This window comes from Cavia porcellus, unplaced genomic scaffold (genome assembly GCF_034190915.1).
Source record: "Cavia porcellus strain 051 isolate PalLab524CR breed Dunkin Hartley unplaced genomic scaffold, mCavPor4.1 scaffold_26, whole genome shotgun sequence".
In the NCBI taxonomy this organism is placed as follows: Eukaryota; Metazoa; Chordata; class Mammalia; order Rodentia; family Caviidae; genus Cavia; species Cavia porcellus.
This window is the reverse complement of record NW_026947509.1, coordinates 8,438,577-8,462,135: the sequence shown is the minus strand read 5'-3', so window position 1 is coordinate 8,462,135 and position 23,559 is coordinate 8,438,577. Positions and strand designations below refer to the sequence as shown.

Here is a 23,559-nt window from a genome sequence, read left to right as displayed (position 1 = left end):
TTCCAGCTCTTTACTGATATATCTCTCCTTTGATTATATTTATTAGAAATTTCTGAGTTCACTTTGTTTTTCCACATTATAAAAGAAACTGAAAGTTTATTCCCTCTGTTTTCTTTTATGTTTAGATTTGTGTCTTCTTTTTATGTTGATTCTGCAAATCTGTATTTAAAGTGAGACTCTGGATAATCAGGTCAAAAACCATGTGTGAGTGTCTCTTTGACCAGTGATGGGCTTTGTCACTGTGATACAGGCTTTTATTTAAGACATCTGCAAGTGTGGAGAGCTGGATAGTTTTCTGGGAACTGTCTGTGTTTTCCGAAAGATGCAGGTCCAGCTACTGGTGCACTCTGGACAGGAGTGATGGCAGGCTTGGGGGACAGACCACTAGCTAAAGCCACAGAGTTCTGTCTGGAACTGTGGCCGCCCCTGTGTCTGCCCTGCCAGGAGCCAAACTCTGTAGTGTAAACAGATCTGAGAACAGGCCCTTCTTACCCGTGTGTAAACAGGAGCAAGGATTTGGTCTGCCCTTTCTGTAAAACCTGCTTCCAGTGTTATTTATTAGACATTGGTTCTTCTTAGCTACCTTGTTAACTGTTTTATATATATAATAGTACATACATAAAATATAGATGTTATATATAAAGCATTATATATAGAATAATGTTACTCATATATAATATTGTGTTTTACATATAGAATATTATGAATGCTCCGTGTGACAACCTGTATGACAAATTCACAGAGGTCAGGTGACTTGGTCACCAGCACAGCCAGCAATGGCAAAGGCAAAGCTGAGACATCGGTAGGGTTTGGGCTGACTCAAAAACTCCATTTTGCATAATCTCTATCCATTTTTAGGGTTATTTAAGATTTAAGATTTGAAGAAAACACATTATAATGAGAACTGCTTCTCCTGGATGCTTTCTTGTTGGTTTCTTTTGGAGGGATGATTTTTTAAATTAAGAAGATCTTGCTTACATGGTAGACTTTGAGTAAGTTGACACCTTTGATTCATAAATTAATCACACCACACTGTCTGTGTTGAAACTCACTTGAACTCCATGAGGAAAGTTGCAGGTTCTTCATTTGCAGAACAGGAAATGAAGATTCATCACATCAGGCACAGTTAGTGACAGGGGTTGAAATGGGTTTTAAAAGTTTGGTCCAGGCATTCCGACTCTACACCATGCATTATTTTTATGATACTACATCCCCAAATCCTTACTGTTTAAGATTAAGTGTCTTTTAAAAATGAATTAAGAGATTTACTTAAATTCTCTTACTCTTACTTAAATTCTTTCAGGTTTCTGCCATTTTCGTCTCACCATAAAAAAGAAGAGTACATTCCATCAGTGTTCTCCACAAGCAAGTATGATCCCAGTTCCTGCAGAAAACAAGACTTCCGGAGTGAAAACCCTCAGAAATGGATCTGCGACAAGGTGAGCTAGGAAAACCTTGAAATGGGAGCTCCTTTCCAAAGGTAAAAATAACCACTGATTATGGTGATATGAATATTCTCATTATAATTAAGGCTTTCCTGGTTACAAAATTATTTATAGCGATTTTATTAGAGATGATGCCAATGGATTTTAAGTAACCTGTGTTAATGAGAGACTTAAATTACTTTTCCATTGTTGTTGCTCATGTATCCGTGACTGGGGCACAGACCTTGACTCTGACATGTGATCAGGGTGACACTGCTTAAGTGTGAAGAGAATGGAGATGACTCTCAGGCCTGGAGACCAGCATTTGCCTATACACTTTCAGTGTCTGTGTGTGTGTGTGCACATGGCTTTGTGTTACCTGAAATAAAGCCATCTGGATCTCATGTTTATGTGGAACCTAAAAAGGTCAAACACAGAAGGACAGAGTAAACTGGTGGTTGCAGGGAGCTAGAGTAAGAAGCAGAGTAGAGGGTCTCTGCAAAGGTTTTACTCGGGCTTCCCGGAAGGAGTGGCCCTGACCTGTAGACCTGGACAGGGTCATCCTACCCTCGGGATGCAGGAGAGGCAGCCTTGCACTTCGAAACCAAGGAGGAAACAGTTTCACCTTCTGCATCTGCGGCAGAAGTGGCAGCCCCGAGCACCTCCAAATTGGCGGTGGGGCACTCTTGCCTTTGTTGAGTAGCGCTCCAATTGTACAGAAGTCTCCAAGACCACCTTCATTCCATCCGGAGTTTCAGTCCTTCGGTTCACATGGCCAGCACCTTCTTTGCTACAGTCCTGCCTCCATTTTTGGCTTCTGCAGAGATGGCCGATCAAGTCACTGAGTTGTATTCTTGACCTTTTTACTCCTTGTTAGTCAGAAATGTTAGTGGGCATGGAGAGTGAGCTGAGGAGTGAGGTACTGTTTCTCCCATGTTGCACATTCCCTTAGCATGGGTTTTTGTTCTGACCTCAATGTCAATCACAAGTTTTTTTGAGATCTCATTTAAACTCAGTTATTTCCTTGGAGGCCCCGTCTCCCACAAAGTCACACAGCACCTACATTTTCAGAGTGGAAACTCTGGTGATCCCAGCTCCACCCTGACTATGTGGCGTACCTATGCGTATGCAGCACAATAAACGTGTGTTGCATGTGTGCACATGTAGGTATGTGGTGTGATTTTACCTCCGTGCTGTGCACACTGATGAGGAGAAGTTGGCGTTCAAACCCAGAAGGAAACCATATCACTGGCCAAGGACCTCCTAAGACAGATTATTTTTTCTAAAAACATCTGTTGCAATCCAAGTTTCACTGTTATAGTCTTCCAAATCCTTCCATTCATTTTGTAATGCTTATAACTACACTTTTGAAATTTACTTTTTTGGGGCTTGAATTAAAAATTTCAATAGGCCTGGGATGAGTCCCTGAGCCAAGCAGTGAATGTGAATGCTTCTTAGGGTTCATCCTAAGAATTAAGAAGGGCTTTAGAGTGAGAACACTGGTCAGAAAACAAGGAAGGAAGCAAATTAATATTTCTTGTCTGACTTCAGAATATTCTGAACCTCTGAATTTAAAAAAATCTGAAAAAAAAAAACAATGATACAAAATTTCAAAACCAGATTGTAGAAGAAAAAACAAATCTGAATTTGTAAAACACCAAGATGCCATACAATAGGAAGTGGAAAAGGGAAAATTCTTGCAGTTAAAATTCATAGCTTATTTATAGCAAAAATGTCCACAGATAGAGGAAAGGAGTAAGTAACTTTCTGGTGGGCTTAGGGCTTCTGAGCTTCAACTCTGCCTGTGCTGGTGGCTGTGTTAATCTTTGGTCGATGAAGATTCGCTGAGTTGCATGTTACTTTCCAGAAAGCATTTTAGGAGCAGTATTAAAAGTCAAATACAAAGGAAGTCATGATGCAAAAAGTAAAAATAAAGGAAAATTACCTTAGATCAGAAGAGCTTATACGCACACACTAATAGAGGTGAACCATTAATGTGAAGGTCTTTAGGACTTTCAGCCTTTGCCTCACCAGGACAAAGAGAAAAGCACAAATCACAGTGCCCAGCTCGTTACTCAGGGGAAGAAGCTTATGAGACCCAAAAGCAAAATGAGACCATTTTTCTATAGAAAATGGTGAAAATGTCAGATTGCAATGTGCTTAGGGTAGGGGGAACACTTTAGAATAGGATCTTTCTTTTATAGCTACCAACCCACTTTTTAAAAATGTCTTCTAAACCACTAGCCAGTTCATGGCAAAAGGAATATATACAGTGAGTATTTTGATTCCGTTCACCCTTGCAACTGATAAAGAAGCCTAAAGATTGCTGATAATTTTATTTTTTAAAAAAATCCATAAATTGGTCTATGTTGACATTAAACTAATGTGTAACTATTCAGAATATAAACTAAACATGATTTTTAGCTACTTGTTTAATTTCGTATGTTAGTTGATGTATTGTAATCTGTGTCTCATTTTATGCTGGTCTTAAATGTTTTTGCTTTGATGTCTTCTCACCATTATATTTAATTCAAAGAACTATTCCTTCCTTTAAAATTTAAATGACTTATAAAATTAACTTCCTTCATAATAAGAAATGTCCTTTTACAAAATGCTTGTTTTCTAAAATGATATGAAAATTCACTTTATTGTAATAGATATTACTTATACATTTGATATATTCTAAGAACATGCATTTAACCTAGCTGAGGTAAACAACTCTATGGAAATATAGAAACATTTGGCAACATGCTAAAAGGACAAAATAGTTTATTTTCTTGGTTTGGAGGAATCACTATTCATCAGTGCATACTTTCAAGAAAGCCCACTTAAGAAAAATAATTATAAATAATTGTAGACTGTTAGCAATTGAAAACTGAAATGCTCTGAAAATTAAGACAAAGATTTTTTAAAATTGTAATAAATTATTGGCCTCTTCAACCCTATCAACTCTGTAGAAAATGCTAAATATGAGTTCATATATCTCCCATCCTCCAAACTTTCTTCTACCTTTTCTCTCTCTTCCTTCTTTCTGTTTCCCATGTTCTTATCTCTTAAAAAACATATTAAATAAACAAATTATCCTTCTGTGTGGCTAAATGTAATCTACACAGTATTGAAGTCATTTCAGGACTGAGGATATAGCTCAGTGGCATCAGCGCCTGCCTGGCAAGTGCAAGGTCCAGAGTTCAATTCCTGGTGCCAAAAATGAAAAGAAGAAGAAGTCATTTCATTGGTTATGGGTAATATTTTGGGATTATTACAGGAATATGTATTTTGATGTAACTGACACCAGGTGACTTGAGTGAGATGGATACCCAGTAAGGTTGCTAAAAGCAGGCTTGTTCTTCTTTTTATGAAATCTTACTTTTTAATCTTGGAAAGTAGAGACCATCATTTATTTATTATTAGTGGATTAGTGACAGTCTCAGGAAGACCTGAGCTGTGAAGCTGAGCCACTGAAGGAAGGAAGGACTGTGTGGAATCATGGCACCTCTCTCTGGGACAGAGACTTTATCTGCCCTGAAACACGTGTAGATTTAGCCGAGTGCCCTAGATTGATTTCAGATGAGAAATGGCTCCATTTAATATATTTCTCACTCCCATTCTCTAAATTTTCTGTTATGTTTGAAAAGTGTTTACATGAAGAATTTACTTTCTTATCACCTCTAAACATGGAAGTTACAGTTTTCAGAATATCTGTTAACCAATTATGTTAAAAGATATCCATTGGGAGAAAATAGGAATTCAGTGCCCTTCCTCTAATCACATTCACAGTAAACAAATAAATATTTAATTTTTATTTTATTTTTAATGTCATTTATCTGGAGTGCTGTGCAAAGAAATCAGAAAAACAAAAGTGAGAATGAGTGGTGTTTTTTGTTGAAATTATGCAAATCAATGACAACAAATATATCCTTTTTCTTTTATAAAGCAGAAATTAGTAATAAACCTGTGTTCATGTTTTGAGCCATATTTCTTTGACCTACCTGCAAACTTCCCCAACTAAATTGTTTGATTCTAAGCCTTTGTTTTAAATGGTCAAACTTTTAAGTTCAGGTTAAAACTCTGTATTGATAAAATCTTTATTGCACTGACCTCAATATGGAAAACAGAAGTGAAATGGAGTAAGAAAAGCTTCCCAGTCAGTCACAATTAGTTTAATCTATTTGAGCAGTCTAAGAGAGTTGGACAGTAAAAAATTCAGTGTACTAAAAACATCCTTTGGGTTGTGAAAACATTCACATATGTTCATGTTTACTGGAGCGGAAATGAGAGTCTCGGGCCCTTCTCTGAATTGGAATTAGTTTCCATACGCACCGCAGACAGCTGATGTTAGCGGGCCCATTTCACGTGTTTCCTTGTTTACCCGATGCAGCGGCCTCTCAGGATGGAGCCTTTCCACCGCTGGCCTCCCTCACCTGCCTTATTATCGGTGAATTACAGCCGTCCAGCAGGCCTCTCCCATTACTTTCACGTGTTTGGTCTCTAAACAGGATTTCATAAGCTACAAAGCATAAAAATATCCAGGGCTCCAAAGAATTCGTTTAGAGAACCTAAGCATATTGCACAGAACATAAAGCTGACCTTTACTGTCCACGGCTCCTGGAATGGGGTGGGCTGTGGAACACATCGTAGATTTAATGTGGCACAGCGTGGTGTGCAGAAACTTGGGTGGCACCGCGTCGGCTGCCCACTGCACCCGGTGATTGAATCTGCTGTCACCAGCATCCTGATAGTAATGAACATTCAGCTTAACGACCGTGATTATGATTATCATAATTGATGTGCAAGCGCAGTGTGTGGGGCTCAGCACAGCTGAACTGTGTGGTGGAGAGACAGGCCGCGGCTCTGGGTAATTCCGCTTTCATGCATTGATTGGGATAAAATACGCCTTTCTATTTAAACAGACCCGCTTCGTGTGATTTTAAGAATCTTTCCGTACGTGGTGATTGATGAGCACGCACTTGCTGAAAAACAGCCCCTTACAGTTGTTTGTTTTTTCTTGTCTCATTTCATTAGCAAATGTAAACAATTAAATAATTAGGCATAATTGAGCAAAAATATTTTGCTTATGAGGATGGCCTTCAGTAATCAAATATTCAGTTAATTTTTCTCTCTTTCTTTATCTTGCTGTCTCTCACTAAATCAGAGGCTGAAATTCTCCAGTTTTCTCTCCCTAATTATCTTTGTTTAGTATTCCTAAAATCAATGTTACAGGAAAGGTATAAATTTATATAACTTTTCTTACAAAGCTAGAGGTACAATCTGTATATGCATATGTATGTGTATATACATAGACTTTCATTTATTATGTGCATTTTACAAAATTGGGAAGAGCCCAATACTGTAATGCATAGTGAAATACTGTAATGCATAGTGAAAATGGTATTTAACTCATAAAACAATTCCAGTATGTGTGAAGTATACACATAAATTCATGCTGTCTCTGCTTTTTAATCACTGTTCCTGATCAGTTGTTATGTCGTTTAGTGATCTTCTATTACAGTTTCAAACATGGCTTCAACAGAGGCTCGGATGTGATTTTGTGAATAAAAATGATCAGAGAGGTGATATAGCCAAGATTTTGGAAAGATCGAGTCTGACCATGTTAGTAGGTGATCATTAACCTACAGGTCTCTTAAGTGTTTCATTTGAGAGAAGAGGGAACATCAGGGAATAAATTCTTGCAAAGAGGCACAGTAAGGCATTTTTTTTAAATGTTGTGTTTGTAACTATAATAGTGTCTAAAGCTGAGATCGCTGTGCCTGATTATTAATAACTACATATGCAGCTCTGGAGATAGCACTGCACCTTCTTTGCGAGGTCTGTAAGATCCACCCCGCTGTAGGTAGAGCCTCACAGCTGTATACCTCCATGCAGGGCAGTCTTTGTTTGACAGTCAGAAGCTCTGTGACTTGCCTGTCAAATTACCCATCTGATAGGTTTTAGTCTGGTGTGATTTGCAGTTTATGAAAAGATCCCCTTCAAGGTTTTGAGTCTCGAAAACTTCGACACATCCCCCAGCGTCCTCTGCATTATTGCTACTCTCAAATCACGAGACTTAGTTTCTTCATCTGACAGTGACAGCCGAATGTTACCTCTGCAGTTGAATTCTTAATCTTCATGTTACTTGGTCACAGGACCAAGTTGCTGTCATGTTGGACTCTCAGCTGAGAAACCTGCAGGAATCACGACCTCCATTCCTTTGGCTCTCACCCTCAGCTGTATCATCACTGCCCGACTTTCTTCCGGTACCACCTGGGCTTGGCTTGACATTGCCAAACTGCAGGTTTTCCAGGTGTACAGGGCTCTGACTGAGTAGAAAAAGAACTAGGAAACTGACTTTGCCTTGGGAAAGGGCTGATTTTTATTTTTTTTTTTTTGTCTTTTTCCTTTTTATCGGTACCAGAGATTGAACTCACGACTACCTGCTTACAAGGCAGGCTCTTATGCCGCTGAGCTAAACCCCCAGCCCCTAAAATGTTTTGTTTTTTTTTTTTGTCTAAAGGGCTGATTTTGACCTTACAGTTGTGGAAGTACCAGCAGCATCACAGGACACCAGAATCTGCACTGAGGGTGTTTAGTCACATATTATTCCGGCTGTGGCTGGAGGTCTGGCCTGGAGAAGTCACTTGGCAGCAGCATTTGGCTTCTGCTACTGAGATGAACATCCCTACACGTACATATTGGTCCCAGTCAATTCCTGAAGGAGAATTTTCTGGATCTGCAAGCACAGTGTGTCAGCTGACGAGACTGTGGTACCATTATTTAGTCAAACACACATCCAGGTGCTGCCACGCAGATAGTCTGCAGATAAGGAAAACAGTGGCCGTCGGCTGACCTGGAGCGCGTCACCATCTGTGACATGGCCCAGCCTTGTTGCATCTGTTGAAAGTTTTAAGAGAAACACAGGTTCCGAGAGCGGAAAGTGTCCCTTCGGACAGCAGCATTGACTCCTCTCAGGCTGGAGATCTCCTCTACACATCTAAATCCTGCCTGTTTCTAGAACAGCTTTAACCAACTCCCAATTTCTATTCCTCAAATATTTCTTCCTCTGACATCTCTCTCTGTCTCTCTCTCTCTCCCTTTCCCTCTATTCCTGAAACTCAAGCATGATTCATCAATATATGACTGCAAAAACTACCCTTAAATAAGCTGTGTTACCTGAGCACACTATTGTGGTCTCATGGTGCTGTTTGTCTCCAGGTCAGTGCCTTGGAGAAGTCCAAGGTGCGGAGCCCTCAGGCTGGCTCAGTGACCTCCCTCCAGCCTTTGCCACGTTCTGTGTCACTGGGGACTCCGATTTCCCCTTTTATGTAGACAATCCATGCTGATTGTCTTCTGAATTTTAGTGTTTCTGGTACAGTCCCTGTGCATTGTTCCCATCCAGGAAGAGAACACAAATAATTTTACTGCATTTGTTGTTAACTCTACATGTTATATAATTAGACTGTAATAACAATTCATCACCTTACCCAATTTAGACAACTAAGGAAGTCATAAACAATGAAACCACTTATAATTCATTACTAAGATTTTATTATTTATCTTTACAGTCCTTTGCTGTCTTTCTTTTGTGCATAAGCCCTACCACACTGATGCATATATAGAAAGTGAGGTTGTCCTCGGTATATCGTGTATAGCCTATTATATTCACTTATGACTTCTAGACATAATAATTTGCCTGGAGGCTCTGGATATTTTTCTTTGTCTTTAAATATTAATAGCTTTTATTAGGGTATAGCTTAGAGTTTCTCATTCTAGTTTTATTTTTCCAGCTACACAAGTAGGACCTTTGCATATGCAGAGTGAGACATTTCTATTACTTCTGAAAATTTTCCTTATAGTTTTAAATATTATTATTGTTTTATCACCTCAGAGGCTCATATTTGGCATCAGATTTCTTTTGTTCATCTTCCATTTTAACTTTTTTCTCTCTGACCCTTTCTGCTTACTTCTTTATCTCATTTTCCTTTTCTTAGTTGTTTTTATACTTTTAAAAAATGGGGTTTGGAAAATTCCCACAAAATTCTATTCCCTTGAGTCATATGTAATTATTCTTCATATCAGATATGATTTTGTCTTAGTCCTCAATTTCTTTCCTTCATCCAAATAAGTTTTCCTGTGTATTTTCATATGGTTTGGGCTCCTTTCTGCTATTAGTCTGCCAATATGTGATTATAAAGGTTTTATGTAGAAATAAAGCTGGTGCGTGAAGAGAATTGAACTTCGTTAACTTCCATTTTCTTAGGGACACCTGAAATCCCTTGAAGGCCATACGCAATGCCAGGTATCTTTAGGCATTGCACAGATACGGCACCTGCTGTGGGTCCATCACTGGGAGAGGCATGGCAGATGTAATCATGAGCAAAACCAGACATAGCATTCGCTCCTAGTGACGTACAGTTTTTGGGGAAAACTAGAAATTATGCTCCAAAGAAAGGACCATAGGTCTGTAAGAATGAATGGCAAAGAGCTTTTCTTTTCCTGGGAGTCTGGAGGAAGTTCAGGAAATAAAACTGCCCATGAAATGGAAAGAAATGGTCATCAGAAACTAGATTCTCTGTGTGTGTTGTGTGTGTGTGTGTGTGTGAATGTGTGTGCACATGTGTGTGTTTAGTGAGTAGGTGAGCATCTGGACAGAGGAATCAAAAGGGCTAAACATCTGATGGCAAAGAGCATGAGCCTCCAGTTCTCAAGGAACGTGAACTTTTAAGTTAGAAGAAACTAAAAAGAGTTTAGTTATTAGGGCTGCCGTTGATATAGGAACAAAGATACTGAATAGTAAATCTGGAGGTTAGGTCAGGAATTGCACATGTAGATCAATTCCAGGCCTACATTCTTATGGGCTCTTCTGAATATTGTTTTATTGTCATTAATTTCATAGGCAAAAAAGATACATATAAAGATTTACCTGAGCCAGGCATGGTGGCATGTGCCTGTAATCCCAGCACTCAGGATGCTGAAGCAGGAGAATCCTCATGAGTTTGAGATTTTCCTGGGCTACATAAGCAAGTTCTAGGCCAGTCTGAGCTACATAGTGAGACCTTGTCTCAAAAAAACAAACCAAACCAAACCAAAAGAAACTTGCCTGGCTTTGAAAGCAACTTGTGCTGAAAATGTTATCAGGTGTTTCTTTTTATTCTTACTCTTTTGCAAAGTATGTGTTTATGTTTTGCCTATATTTTGTTTTGTAAGTTTGTCTTCTTCATATTGCTTTTCTATTTGCATGGTATTTGGACACATAGCATACGTTCAAAGGATAGATTTCTTCTGATCCACCCTGCCTGGGATTCCTTGGACATCTTCATCTGTGTTATCCTTTGCCAAGCTGCAAGACAGACAGTATGTCTTCAGATAACTTTCCTTCCTCCTCTTCTACAGTATTTCCTGGAATTTTAACTGAAGTATACGCCAGACCTCCAGTCGTTAATATGTTAACATTTTAACCACATAGCCTACTTCTTTCTGCCTTTTTGCAGTGTGCTTTCAACAGAACTGTCCTGCCCTGCCCTGCCCTCTTTGGTTTTTATGTCTGGAGGTTCTATTTCATTCCCTTCCAGCTGTCCTGCTTAATTTTGGTACTTTCTTGCTCAATGTTCATATCTGAAATTCCTCTTTCTTTTGAAATATATAAAATACTTCATATTCACTATCAGTAATTCCTGACTTATCCATCGAATTTTGAAATTTTCATTCTGTCGTTCCTCATTCATGATCTGACAGTCACTGCTATCACTTGTTTTCTGTTTTGTTCATTTAACATTTTGCTTGTTTCTACCATTTTTTTTTATTACCCTTAAGTGTTTGGTTGTGCTTGTTTCTTGAGATTTTTATACGGGATCTCATTTTCTCAATTTATGAAGTTCATCGGTACATTTTTGTGCACACAGTGAGCATGTTCCCTGGATGGAATTTGTACCCGTACACAGCATAACTTGTTTCTTTTTTTCTGCCCCATTTCCCTCCCCTCCTTTCAACCTCTCTTCCCTTCCCTATTTACAAAAGCTTTGTTTCCCTTATTTCTTTCTTTTCTCTTCTTTTCTTCCCCCTTGGAAGTCTGATTTAAGTCCATTTCTTCAGAGAAAGTTTTTGTTTTTTCCAGCAGATGCTTCTCGCTCTGCCCCCGGGGCTCAGAAACCTGGATTTGATTCACATGCTCTGTGCAGACGGTGCTAATGCAGGCACCAATTTCCATGTGTACAAGTGCATGGTACAGAACCTGCAGGACACGCATGTTCCTTCTCCCCGGCTCAGCCTAGAACCAGGGCGAGGTGGACCTGTCTGCCTGGTCTCCGCTGAGGTCTTTTCCGTCTCTACATCGCTGAGGCGAGTGCTGTTCTAGGCCTGCTGGTCCTGCACCTGCCTCCCAGATCCCAGCTCCTCTTCGGCTCCCGCCCTGCGTGTTGATTCTTTGAACGTGGTACAGGTTAAACTTTTCATGTCTTTCTTCCACATAACCCTCAGCATGAAAAAGATCTTAAAATCTTTTATCCAGAGTGTTGAAGGTTTTTGTTTTGTTTTGTTTTAATCTTGTTTTCTCTAAACTAGAAATTAAGGTACTGAGGATTTCTCTGTCTCAAACATTGGAAATAATTTTGCTGGATGATAACATCTTTATTAATTTTATAGGATTATTTTAGAAGGGGAATTGTTTTTAACCTAGGATATATTTATAAAGTCCTTCTAAATATTAAATCTGTATTTCTTTTGCTATCTCTGTGGTGCTAGAAATTAATCTGAAATTTAAAATTCAGCCATTATTAGCTCTATTTTTAGATGTGAATATTAGAAAGGATCTATTTAGAAAGAGTGATTAAAAGATTAATTTGCCTTTATTAACATACATTCATTTTCAGTGCCATCTAGTTTACACTTTAACACAAAATGTAAATGTTCAAATTTAAATATGTCAAGCATCTCCCTCATTCTACTTCTAAGGCATTATGTGAAAATTGACTGTCAGGTCAGATTTGAATTCCTAGATAGTACTTCATATCCTTTGTATCTTGAATTTGATTTTGTATCAAAATATAAAAAGTAGCTTTTGGAAAATTATTTCTCCTAAATCCCTAAATTGGTACTTAAGTTTTTTTTTTTTTTTTAACCTCTTATGAAAAGGGCAGGGGAACTCGGTCGCACCAGCAGCCCTGACAGTAACAGGGGCGCGTGCTTCTTGTAACTTTCCTATTAATCACTGCCATTACTTTCTGTGTTTTATCTCAGGGACGCTGGGTGCCTGGTCCCTGTACCCGGGATGTCCCCCTCACTCAGGGAACATACAGAACCCTTTTAACACTCTGAGTACCCACTTAAAAAAAGATTCCGTTGTGAAAATAATTATTGTATAATGTCCTTAACCAAATAGTTTCTAAATTGTGCCAAATAGTTTCTAAATTTTTCCCTAAAGATGTTCTTCATGCCGTTGTTTATCTAAGCACTCTTCTTCATCCTAAGAACCTCCCAAAACCTACCACCAAGCACAGTTTGGGAAAGTTGCAGTTTGCAGTCTCTTTGGGAGACTGATAACATTGAATTAAAGTTACTTTTTAGGTGACTGTCATAAACTCTGAGGAAGACCTTTAAATCTGCTTGTGTGTTAAAATTCTAACCAATACAAGTTACCAGAGGGCTAGAAAATGATAGTGTAGTAGTCTTAGCAGCAGCTGACTTTCACCACATTGATTAAATATTATAACAATGCAGAAGTAGTTAACCAATTTCACCCTGTGGGTTGCGAGGGTACAAATAATAACTTTACTTTCTCATTAAGTCTACTCCAAGAGCTATTTGCAAAGGGCTTGCTCACAACAATTGGAATATTTAATAAAACCTCATTTCCCTCTTCTGTAATTCCTCAGTTGGAAAATATGGTCCCTGGATGATGATCTAGGGCTTTGAAGGATAAATGGATTCTAAAGAGAAAATTAGATGGTATTTATTATGCTGTCTAACTAGCAATGTGTCGTCATTTGTCTGTTGGTTATAAATGTCTGACATTCCCTACCTTCTTCATTTAACTTGCCTGTCAGCAGAATTAGAAGGAAAATGTCTCAGTGATGCTCTTTGCTTTTCTTTGCTTGTCTCAGAGACAGCTAACACTCAGTACACCCCATACAGAACCTTCCGGATTCCTCCCACCTATGTGGTCAGTCCTAATAGCAAATGCAAGGCCAACACAACGGCCTATCCACCCCTTCCCGAGGGGAACTCTCGCCTCCTCTAATTTATGCATAACTAGCTAATTTAACTGGTACTTGAAAGCTCAAAGACTAATGTAAGAATGACATCCTAGCCCAATAATATGTTTTCCTGTGGTAATTAAAACATAATTTGTGTGCATGTGTTCAGTGTTTTGATTTCAGTTCTGAGTATGTTTTTGAGTAAGTCTGTCATTATTTGTCATTAGCAGACTGGAAGCATGTATGTAGAGATTTCTTTGTAGCTAACCAACCTATAGCCACCTATCAGGAGACATTTATTATGGCATTATTAAAGGACAATTAATGTTGATCTTACACTTTTTCCTGCATTCATGCGTGGTATGTGCACTATATTAAGAAAATTACTTCCATTTTATTTGTCCAGATATTCAGTAGACACTTATTATTAAAATCTGTACGCCATTTTGAAAGGCTAATATTTTCTTGAAAATAGCATTTTGGAGAGAAATAAATAGAATTTGAAGCTATAGCTGTTTGAATCTGAAGCTGTGTCTGCTAATCTCTGTGATTTTTGAGGCACTGCATCTTATTTTGCTAACTGCATCCAGAAATCATCTGTCATCTCAGTTTTGACATCTAATATACATAAATAATGTCAAAGAGTGGAAGCAATCTAATCTCCAAGTACCGACATACTTTGTAGTTCTAACAGCATAATTAAAGAAGTATAACATTCTATATATAAAATGTATACTCGGTTCATAAAGCAAGTCTCCTTGTTCATGGCTGGTGTTACTTAAACTTTAAAGTACAGTAAAAATTCTAAATCTGCCAAAACAACAGATGACAGAATGTATGACATGTAGACCTATGCATAACTTATGGCAATTATTTATTTATTTATTCTCGTTTTGAGACAGGGTCTCACTATGTAGTTCATATCAGCCTTGAACTCTCTTTGTAGCCCAAGCTGGCCTTCAGCCCATGGAGATGCTCCTGCCTCAGCCTCCTGTGTGCTGGAACTTTTTCCTTTTTATTCCAATCTGTTGCTGGTAATATTTCTCACACTCTTAACTGCTCTGCTCTATACTACATAAATGCTGACAATAGAAAAGGACCCGAAGTTGCATGAGCCTGTTAGATTAGGAGATTCTGTTAGATTGGGAGAAGTATTACATGTTTGGTGTGGTGTTGCACTCATATGCAGTTACAGCTCAGAAGTGTTTAAATAGTCAAAGATAGCTTCAATGATTGGTTTATAATGCTGTTTTAACATAAAAATAATGTTCACTTTCCAGAAAGCATCCTTCTGCCGTAGGGCACTTGTAACATTTCCTTGGCAAAGTCTGTTACTCCACAGTGAAGAAAGATGCTTTCCAGTATTTACCATCTTCAAATATAGAGTCCACTAGAAAAAAGTGCATACACACTTCAGGAAGAGAAAATGCTGTGTAAATACTTTGATACTAAACTCACTGGTACATCATGAGGTGTATTCTTTGGCCTCCACAATTCCAGGAGGTACTCAGCGTGATCACCCCGAGCTTCCAGACATTTTGTACAGGGCCCCGCTGCCTGGGTGATCGCAGTCACTGGGATCTCTGCACGTTCATTTCCAGCTTCTCTCTAAAGGCCCGCAGTGCAGGGGATCTTCTGTAGTCCCGCATCCAAAGATAATGCCATCTGTTGAAAACAAAATACTAGTTTTCTTTTCCTGAAGGGGTATACATTTCTTGGGTAGACTCTGTGTATTTTATTTTTAGTGGTCATTTCTGTTGCTGTTTTTGTATATCATGATCTCATAGGCCGTGGCTGTGCTTGACTTTGTCTAAGTGTCGTTGGCCACCTTCAGCTCACACTGCCCACAGCGTGTCTGCTGCACGCATTCGGCATTGGTCTCTCTTTGCCTGCTCGACCGTGGAACACACCTATGTACAGGAAAGGTTCCACGGGGTTCCTCGGAGGAGTGACTAAGGAACCATATCTGTCATTCGAAACTGTCATGCCAAACCTTAGCCCCAGGCGTGGTGGTGCACTCATGTAATCCTGCCACTCTGGGAGGCTGAAGTTGCAAGTTGCAGCCCAGCCTGGAAACAGAGATTGAGCTAGACCCTGTCCCAAAATAAAAATTTAAAAAATCAAATGAGGGAGGGCTGGGAAGGCAGCACGTTTGGAAGGCCCTGCCCTCAGGCCATGGTATCCCAGGGTTGCTTTAGGCTTGTGATGATTTCCTCTGTGACAGTGCGGCTGTGCAGGAGTGTGACTCAGGGCAGGCAGTGTGTGCACATGTGTGTGCCCGTAGCCTGGGCGTCTTCACCCACATAGGCCAGGCACTGCTGGGTTTCTGCTTCACCTCTGAGTTCTGTGTCTCCCTGCAAGGAACCTTTTCCTACTTCATCTCTTCTACTTAGTTCTTGTGGGAAGTTTGATTTAAATATAGGTAGTGCAGTGAGTTTTCAGATAAGGCGAGTGCTATTTTTCCTTAGAAAGAACATTGAAACGTCAAGTTATGATTCAGGAACTTCTGGACAGCTGACTACCTGGAGGAAATGACTGAGGCTATGGGCCTTCTCTTTAGAACAGGTGTGTGGTGGTGAACTGGTTAATCACCAGTGTGAGCAGGGCCGTCCAGCTCAACTGAGTCAGCGAGGTTCTGGGGGGAAGACCCACTTTAAGGAGGAGTGTTGTCGGGATGGTATATAAGGGGAACGGGAGGGAAGGATCGCAGCTGGTTTTTCTCAGAGGGGCTTCAAGTTGTTCTCTTTGGAGGAGCTCAGGCCTTCGCCTTCGCTTGGGTGTCATCTCCTGGCTCGTGGTGCAGATTCTTCAGCTTCTCTGAGCAGCCTTTCTGCTGGTGCATGCCCTTTGGCTTCTGGTGCCAACCCCTCGAGCTCCCTGGCAGAGCCCTGCGTACAGGACATCGCCGTGGACTCTGGGCCTCCAGCCAGATCCTCCAGATCTCAGCAGACAGACAGATTCCTTGCAGTCTTAAACATGTGATCCTGTGAGCGCCCACGCTGGGGCTACTGTGTCAGTGTCTGTGCCCTGCAGTAAATCTGATTGGGAGCATGCGCAGACTGTTGAGGACGCTTGCCCGCCCGTCCTGCAAGCACTAATACAAGTACGAACCTACAAATGCGTCCCAACTTTGTATATAGTCTGTTATTTCATTTAAAACCAGTTTTATTTATAGATCAATAAAACAAAAGTTATTTTTCTAGTTAGTACTTTCAAATGTCATTTTTAATAAAAGTGTGAGAATTCATATTTTTCATGAAGTGAAATTAAATAAAAGCAAATTTCATGTAATATTATCTTTGACATTAAATTTTAATTTTTTGCTATAATGCCAAAAATGGCAGAGAGAATAATTTACCTGGATATGGAACGTTGAGCGGAATCAGAACGCCAGTAACTCACTTCTGTGAGAGAATCAGAAGCTGAGCTAAAATGCTCTGAGTTTTCTGAGGAATCTCTAGAATTCATGCCTTTCTATTTCCTTTGTCCGTGAGTCCCCGTGGTTATGTGAGTTGGAGTCTGCACTGGTGATAAAGCAAAAGCCGAAGGTCATGGTTCCCGTCGTTGTAGGGACCCTGGAGCAGAGGTAACTGCTGTGGATGTCCAGAGGTTTCCACCTGTACAGAAGTGGGCAGATCGTCACTTCCACTTCAGTTCTGTAAAACACTTCCTTGCGAATTACAGGTTAGGCAGTATCCTCTCCCTCCACTTTTACTCTCAGGAGTAAGTGTTTGTTCAAAGGACGCCTGACTTTTGTAATGGGCATTGAATATATAATAGCAGTAAGGTTCACTACATACCCCAAACCACGGTGAGTTCTTTCTTACCTTGTTCCTAGTTATTTGGAAACTTCAATCCTCACCTTTAAGACTTTTCATATTCTACTTCTATTTTCTCATGAAAGCACCAGTGAAAAGGCCCTGGCTCTGAAGTTGGCCATCCTAAAGGAGTATGCAAGCGTCCATTCAGGGTTTGGGGGAAATAATTCACGCTAGCATGGAAAGAAATTATCAGTATGGCCTCATAGAACATTTCCTACCAAACAGCAATACCGGCTATGTCTCCAAAGATTGCAAGTATTCTACTTGAATATGCTGCTTTAGGACTTTCTTTCCAAATTAAGTTATGCTCAACAAAATAACTTCTTATTATTTTGAGGACAGCCTATCAAGCTGTGAAGTCAGTACGTACAGAACTGCTTGTACGAGTTATCTGTTGTCACGTACATCCTAGAGATGCCCAAGGAAGATGTGGGTGTGGTCTTTCACTCTGTGACATGCTGCAATAGGGCAACTATTTGAGAGAGGTTGAAGTGTTGATTTCACTTTATTCTTCTAAGTCATGAGGCTACTGCACCCATTATTTTCATGCTACGTGGTCCCCTGAGAAAGGTGTGTGGCTTCTCTTGCTTGTACAGTAAAATGTTTCCCAGCAGAGAGTTTTGGATGGGACAAGCATACTTTATGTTAATTTCCCATCCTTTCAAATTGAGCCATCCTTTGTGACAGAACCACGTTATCTGAAGTGTTTTCATAATGCTCAAACTATATTTATGACACACGTTTAAAGGCAAAATCTTCACTCTTCAAGAAGTTTGATATTTTATAACTCCAGTCTCAAGTTTCTCTCTCTGTATCTGACAAAAGTTAGATGCACAATAAAACAACAGTTTAGCATTTTAGGTATGGATTACTATAGTTATTTGAAGTGTATCCTCCATTGGTTAAGAGCTAAATCAAAGATTAAAACTAGATATGTAGAATTGTGGGAGTAAGTCATTTTTCATGCTACCATATCCTAGCAGAGAGAGTCTCTACAATATGTTTTGAATAGCAAATGGCTTGAAGATGCTTTCTGTGTGTGTTCTGTGGCTCTTTAGCACTGGTGAACTTAGGGAGTTTAGTTCTGAGTCTTGTTCTTGAGATTTTAGGAAAAAACAATTTGATGAAATGATAAAAAAGGACAATGTGACTAAATTAACCACAGAGTTACTAGATACTTATCTAGGATCCATCTGATCTGGTAATTATTTGTAAGCATGGACAATGTAAACAATCAGAATGGGCAGTATTCCTGGAGCTCCCTGCAGGGATAGATCGAATAGCTCTTTAAGGGCTGACCCATGGCTGGACCAAGAGGAATAAGGGATGGAGTCTGAGTTAGTAGTTATTTACTGATAAGTAAGGAACACATTTCCATACATCATAGCTGACTGAGGTTAATGTCTGAGGTTAATACACTTAATGTCTTCTGTTTCGTGTTATCATCATTACTTTGGCTATGAGAAAAGTTACAGTTGTGGCCCACATTATATTCCTGTTGGACGATGCTACTCTAAAAGATATATTTGCCCAAATATGTGCTTTAGGAAGAACTTGACTTTAGCAGAATCGATGGAAAATCTTCCTCTGAAAACTCAGATAAATATTTTCCTGTGATGTTATTATGGTTCTTCACTTTAAAACTGTTCCATTCGGATGTTTTAGTAGGATTGAAAACAACATCAGTTTTTTTTTAGCTACAGTTATTTCTTCCACATCTCTCCCAATTAAACCTTCTAGTTTACTCCTGATGGACCAATTAAAGAAGTACTTTTTAAAAAAAGATATAAAAGTGTCAATTTAAAAAACTCAGTGAAAATAACTAAGTAGCAGTAAATCCAAGAGAATTATAAAATGAAGACTTTTGGGTAATTGTTAATGATGTTTCCATTGGTATTGAAACAGACAATGGCCCCCAGCCAAAAGACTTCAGGTTCTCAGTTGCCCAGGTAACAGTTCCTGTTCCAGTTCTGGTGCTTCTGTCTCTTAGAAACGGCCTGTCATTTTGATGCATAGCTGGTCACTCTGCTGCAGAGCTGGTCAATGAGATGCACACTGTAGGAACCAATCAAAGACAGTCAAGCACTCACCTTTGTCCTTCCCTTTTCCGACCCCATAAAATCCTCCCTGAGTCTTTGGAGCCTGACATTTTGAGAGACCACTGATTCCCTGTCAGTGCCTTCCCAATGTTAAATAAATCTGCCTCCCAGTTCCGGGTGCTGCTCCGGTGTTTCCGTTTGCTGTTGCAGTATATGTTACAGATTTTAAATCAGCTTTGCCTGTGGCCCAGACCAAAAGAAAATATTTCTGTCCTAAGAAAATTTCATATGAAGTCCCCCTTGCTGTCTTTTAACTAGATTTCATGAATTTATGCTATGAAAACTCAAGCTATATTCTCTTGTCCCAGGGATAAGTTTATAGTACTATACTGCTAAATGTAAGTGAAATTAATGTTGCCTTCTAGGTTGGTTTAAGCATTAAACTTTTCAAGTTGGACTTCAATGGCTGATAAGCACATTTGAAAGGTGCCGTTATGTAATCACAGAAATGTATGAAATCACCATGTCAATGACATAGGTCAAGAAGCCATGACTTGAAGCAACTTACATTAACCAAATCTCTCCCTATTTCAGAGGCTATTTTGAAATTCTAATGTAAGTAAATAGAAGTGACTTCTAGACCCAGAAAGCAGGAAGAAAAATCAATCAAAAGTACCCTGGATATTAAAACCGACTCTGTGCTCTGCCGTGAAGTCGCCTGATGGAGAAGTGCGGTGTCAACCATGTCTTTCTTCTAATGCTCAAAGTAATGCGCATGGACAGAGTGACAATCACGCCACAGCCTCCCATCAGCAATAATTAATCTTTCCGTTAACAGAGACGACCAAAGCCTCTCATCAGCCTCTTCTGAAGTCTGAGGGACGCTGTGTTTTGATGTTTGCATTCTGAGGAAAATTGTCCCCACCAGTTCTAACAAATTGAAACACCAGGCTAATTATGGCAGCTAATGAAGTGTGTGGAATGGTCACAGCTTGTCGTGAAACCGTTCCTTCAGCTTGGATTAGGGTTTCATCAATCACTTTTTTAAACTGATCCAGAATTGCTTCTGCCCGGTGCTTGGCATTTTTAATGCTGTTTCTGTAATTGGTTTTTTCCCAAAGCTTAAGACTGTTTTTTGAAATATTACAGTCTTGGGGCAGGACTGGCAAACTCTAGTTTATAAAAAAATTTATTATTAGTGGTATCAGCTGATGAAGTGGTTGAACGCTGATAAAAGGACCACCAACATAAAATTTGTTATAGTGTTCCAATCCTGCTAAAGGTATCAGTAAAGCATATCTATGTATATCATTATTTTTCAAATGTATAAATACTACAAAATGGGAGAATCATAGGTGGTGGATAGGTGGATAAAATCCCACCCAGACTTCCTATGAAATTGATGCACAGACACTCACTTGCTTTTAGGGAATCATTGCTCCTCATTTTATAAGGTGCACTAGATGTTCCCATTTTACATAGAGCTGAATATTTCGAAGTATTAACACAGTGTGATGTGTATGTATGCATATTATCTTAGGGATTTTTTTTCTGTTTTCTGGACACATTTTAATCTCTGACATCCTGAAGTTCAGTCTTGTTTAAGGACTCTGTCTTTCCTAAAAAAGGGAGTCCATCCTATGAGTTTGGTATAATTAAATGGCACTTTTGATGTCAGCAAGAGAGTCCATAGGAACCCCCAAGCACCAGCTACATGCAGAGCGCTGTCCCAGTTCAGCAGAGCCGAGGTATCACGTCCCACACGTACTGACATGTCCTTTAAAATGATAAGGAAAAGACTTTGGTGGTTTTGCTAATGCCGGCTCCTTGGGAGCCCACGTGTCCACAAAGCCCCTGTACAGCCCCAACTCTTCCCTTTTTATTGACAACTATGTCACTTCAAATCGTGTTTATTCAGTGGACTTGTATTTAAATCTATACTATCACTTTGAATCATGTAAATTAACCTAGAATGTTGATGTTATCATCTCCTCTCGTTTTATTCATTGTACATTAAGAACAAAGAAATTAATCACCTCCAAAATCTGACGGTTTGACCATTATACCCCCTTATCAACCCAGGGCGTCTCCTACCTTTACTTACTCTAGGCCAGCTTCTAAGATTTTATAAATTCTGTGAAGATATTTGGGAGATTTACTGGTAATGGATCTACGACAGAATGTCAAGCTAGAAGGCATACTAAAAAAAATTGAGCTGTACTTATTAAGGAAATATATTTATATGTAATTGATATATATACACATACGTATTTGTATATAGGGAGTCAGAAAATATTAGTGTGTTACTTTTGATTTCTAAGTAAATATTATTTGAGTGTTTATTATTTATTTTCTAGTAGAAAACTTTTGAGTGCTAGAATTTTTCACTTAATTGTTCAATAGTTATCATGAAGCATTTACTACATACTATACAGAAATTGAGTTGAAATAATCTATGACATCAAGTTCCTGAATACACTTGCTTATTTTCTTTTATTATTTAGGCAAATATTGAAGTATTTCAGGAATAAGGAAGACAGGTTTAGGGACACCAAAGGGAGTAAGGAAGGTAGTTGTGTGCCTAGTAATTATGGTTTAGGATACATGTTCCATCATACTTTATCTATCGCTTGGGGCTTTCTAGAGAAACGATGTATATCTGGTAAGCAAGCTCACAAAATATCAGAGGCCGGAGAGCCCACAGTGGCCCCCTGCAGGCTAGAGCACTGGAGGAAGCAGTAGCTCCTGAGCTTCAGAAGCTGGAAGCTGCAGGACAAGAGAATCAACCATGCAGTGCCAGTCAAGACCACAGGCCTTCGGGCCTCCTGGAGAGTCACTGCCACATGTCCTTGTTGGAATGCTGAAGAAAATGGAGCCTGAGGTCTTCGTCTTTTGATAGCGGAAAGTAACCCCGCTCAAGCAGCATGATACTTTACAAACGCAGGCCAACTTCCTGTTTCTTTCCCTTTTATTCCATCCAGGCTGCAAGCCCATTGGATTGTAGTACACCAAAATCAGGGCAGAGCTTCCTCTCAGTTTGCTGGCCTATAAGTCAGTCATCTCTGGACACAACCACAACACATCCAGAATTGTGCTTTACTAATCTGTAGGTGTTTCTTATTCAGTCAACTTGACATATTACAATTAACAGTCACAGTAAAAGTATCCTTTTGTAATTTCATTTTTCTTAAAGTTTTATCTTTATAGCCAATGATTTTGCTAAATTTACTGCTTACAATTATCCATACACTTTTTCTACACATAAAATCATGTTTTCTGTATTTTTTATTTCTTCCTTTTCAATTATTTCTCATCACACAGGAAATAATTTTGCAATTTTCCTGTTAAGCATAATGTCTTCTTATTTATTAAAGTTGGTTCTTTTGTTACTGTTATGCTGAGATTTTATACCATAAAGAGATACTAAATTTTATCCAATAGTTCTCTTGCACCTATAAAATAATCGGGTAATTTTTTCTTGTTGTAGTGAATAATCACATCATTTTTAAAGTAGTATATATATTGACCCAACCTTTTATTCCTAGCATAATCTCAGTTTGATCATGGGATAACATTTTGATGTTGCACTCAATTTGCTAATATTTCACTTAATTTTTTATCTGTGTTTATTAGATAAATCTTTAATTTTTTTCCAATACTTGAAATTACACTCAGGACTTTACACATCTAAGCAAGCATGAGCTATACCCGAAGCCCCTTCATTTTTCTTTCTCATAATTTCATTATCTAGAACTTGACTGGAAGTTTATTCTACATCAGAGAAATTTTAGTTGTATTCCATCTTTTTCTTTTTTTCAGAAGGGTTTATGTAAATTGCTATTTATTCCTTAAATATTTGAAAGCATTGCTACTGAATCCATCGAGTGTTGGGGTATCCTCTGTGTGATAGACTTTTATGTGTTGATTCAGTTCTTGTAATACATACAGGACAATTCAGATTTCCATTTCTTATTATGTCTATTGTGTTGAATTGTGTTTTTATTTTCAGAGTTCAACCTATGCATTTACTTTTTCTAATTTTTTGGCAAAGAAGTAGTTTATGAAGTAGTTTCCTTTTATCATATACCCA

At 38.9% G+C, this 23,559-nt stretch overlaps 1 protein-coding gene across 2 annotated transcripts in view; it reads left to right on the top strand.

The window, feature by feature from the left end:
* The window catches only part of Spata17 (spermatogenesis associated 17), a 201,362-nt gene that overhangs the window by 124,595 nt on the left and 53,208 nt on the right, over nt 1-23,559 (top strand). For both annotated transcript variants that reach the window (XM_023566997.2, XM_023566996.2), the window contains one exon: nt 1,304-1,439. In XM_023566997.2, the coding sequence (XP_023422765.1) occupies nt 1,304-1,439 (136 nt within the window). The remainder of the gene's footprint in view (nt 1-1,303; nt 1,440-23,559) is intronic.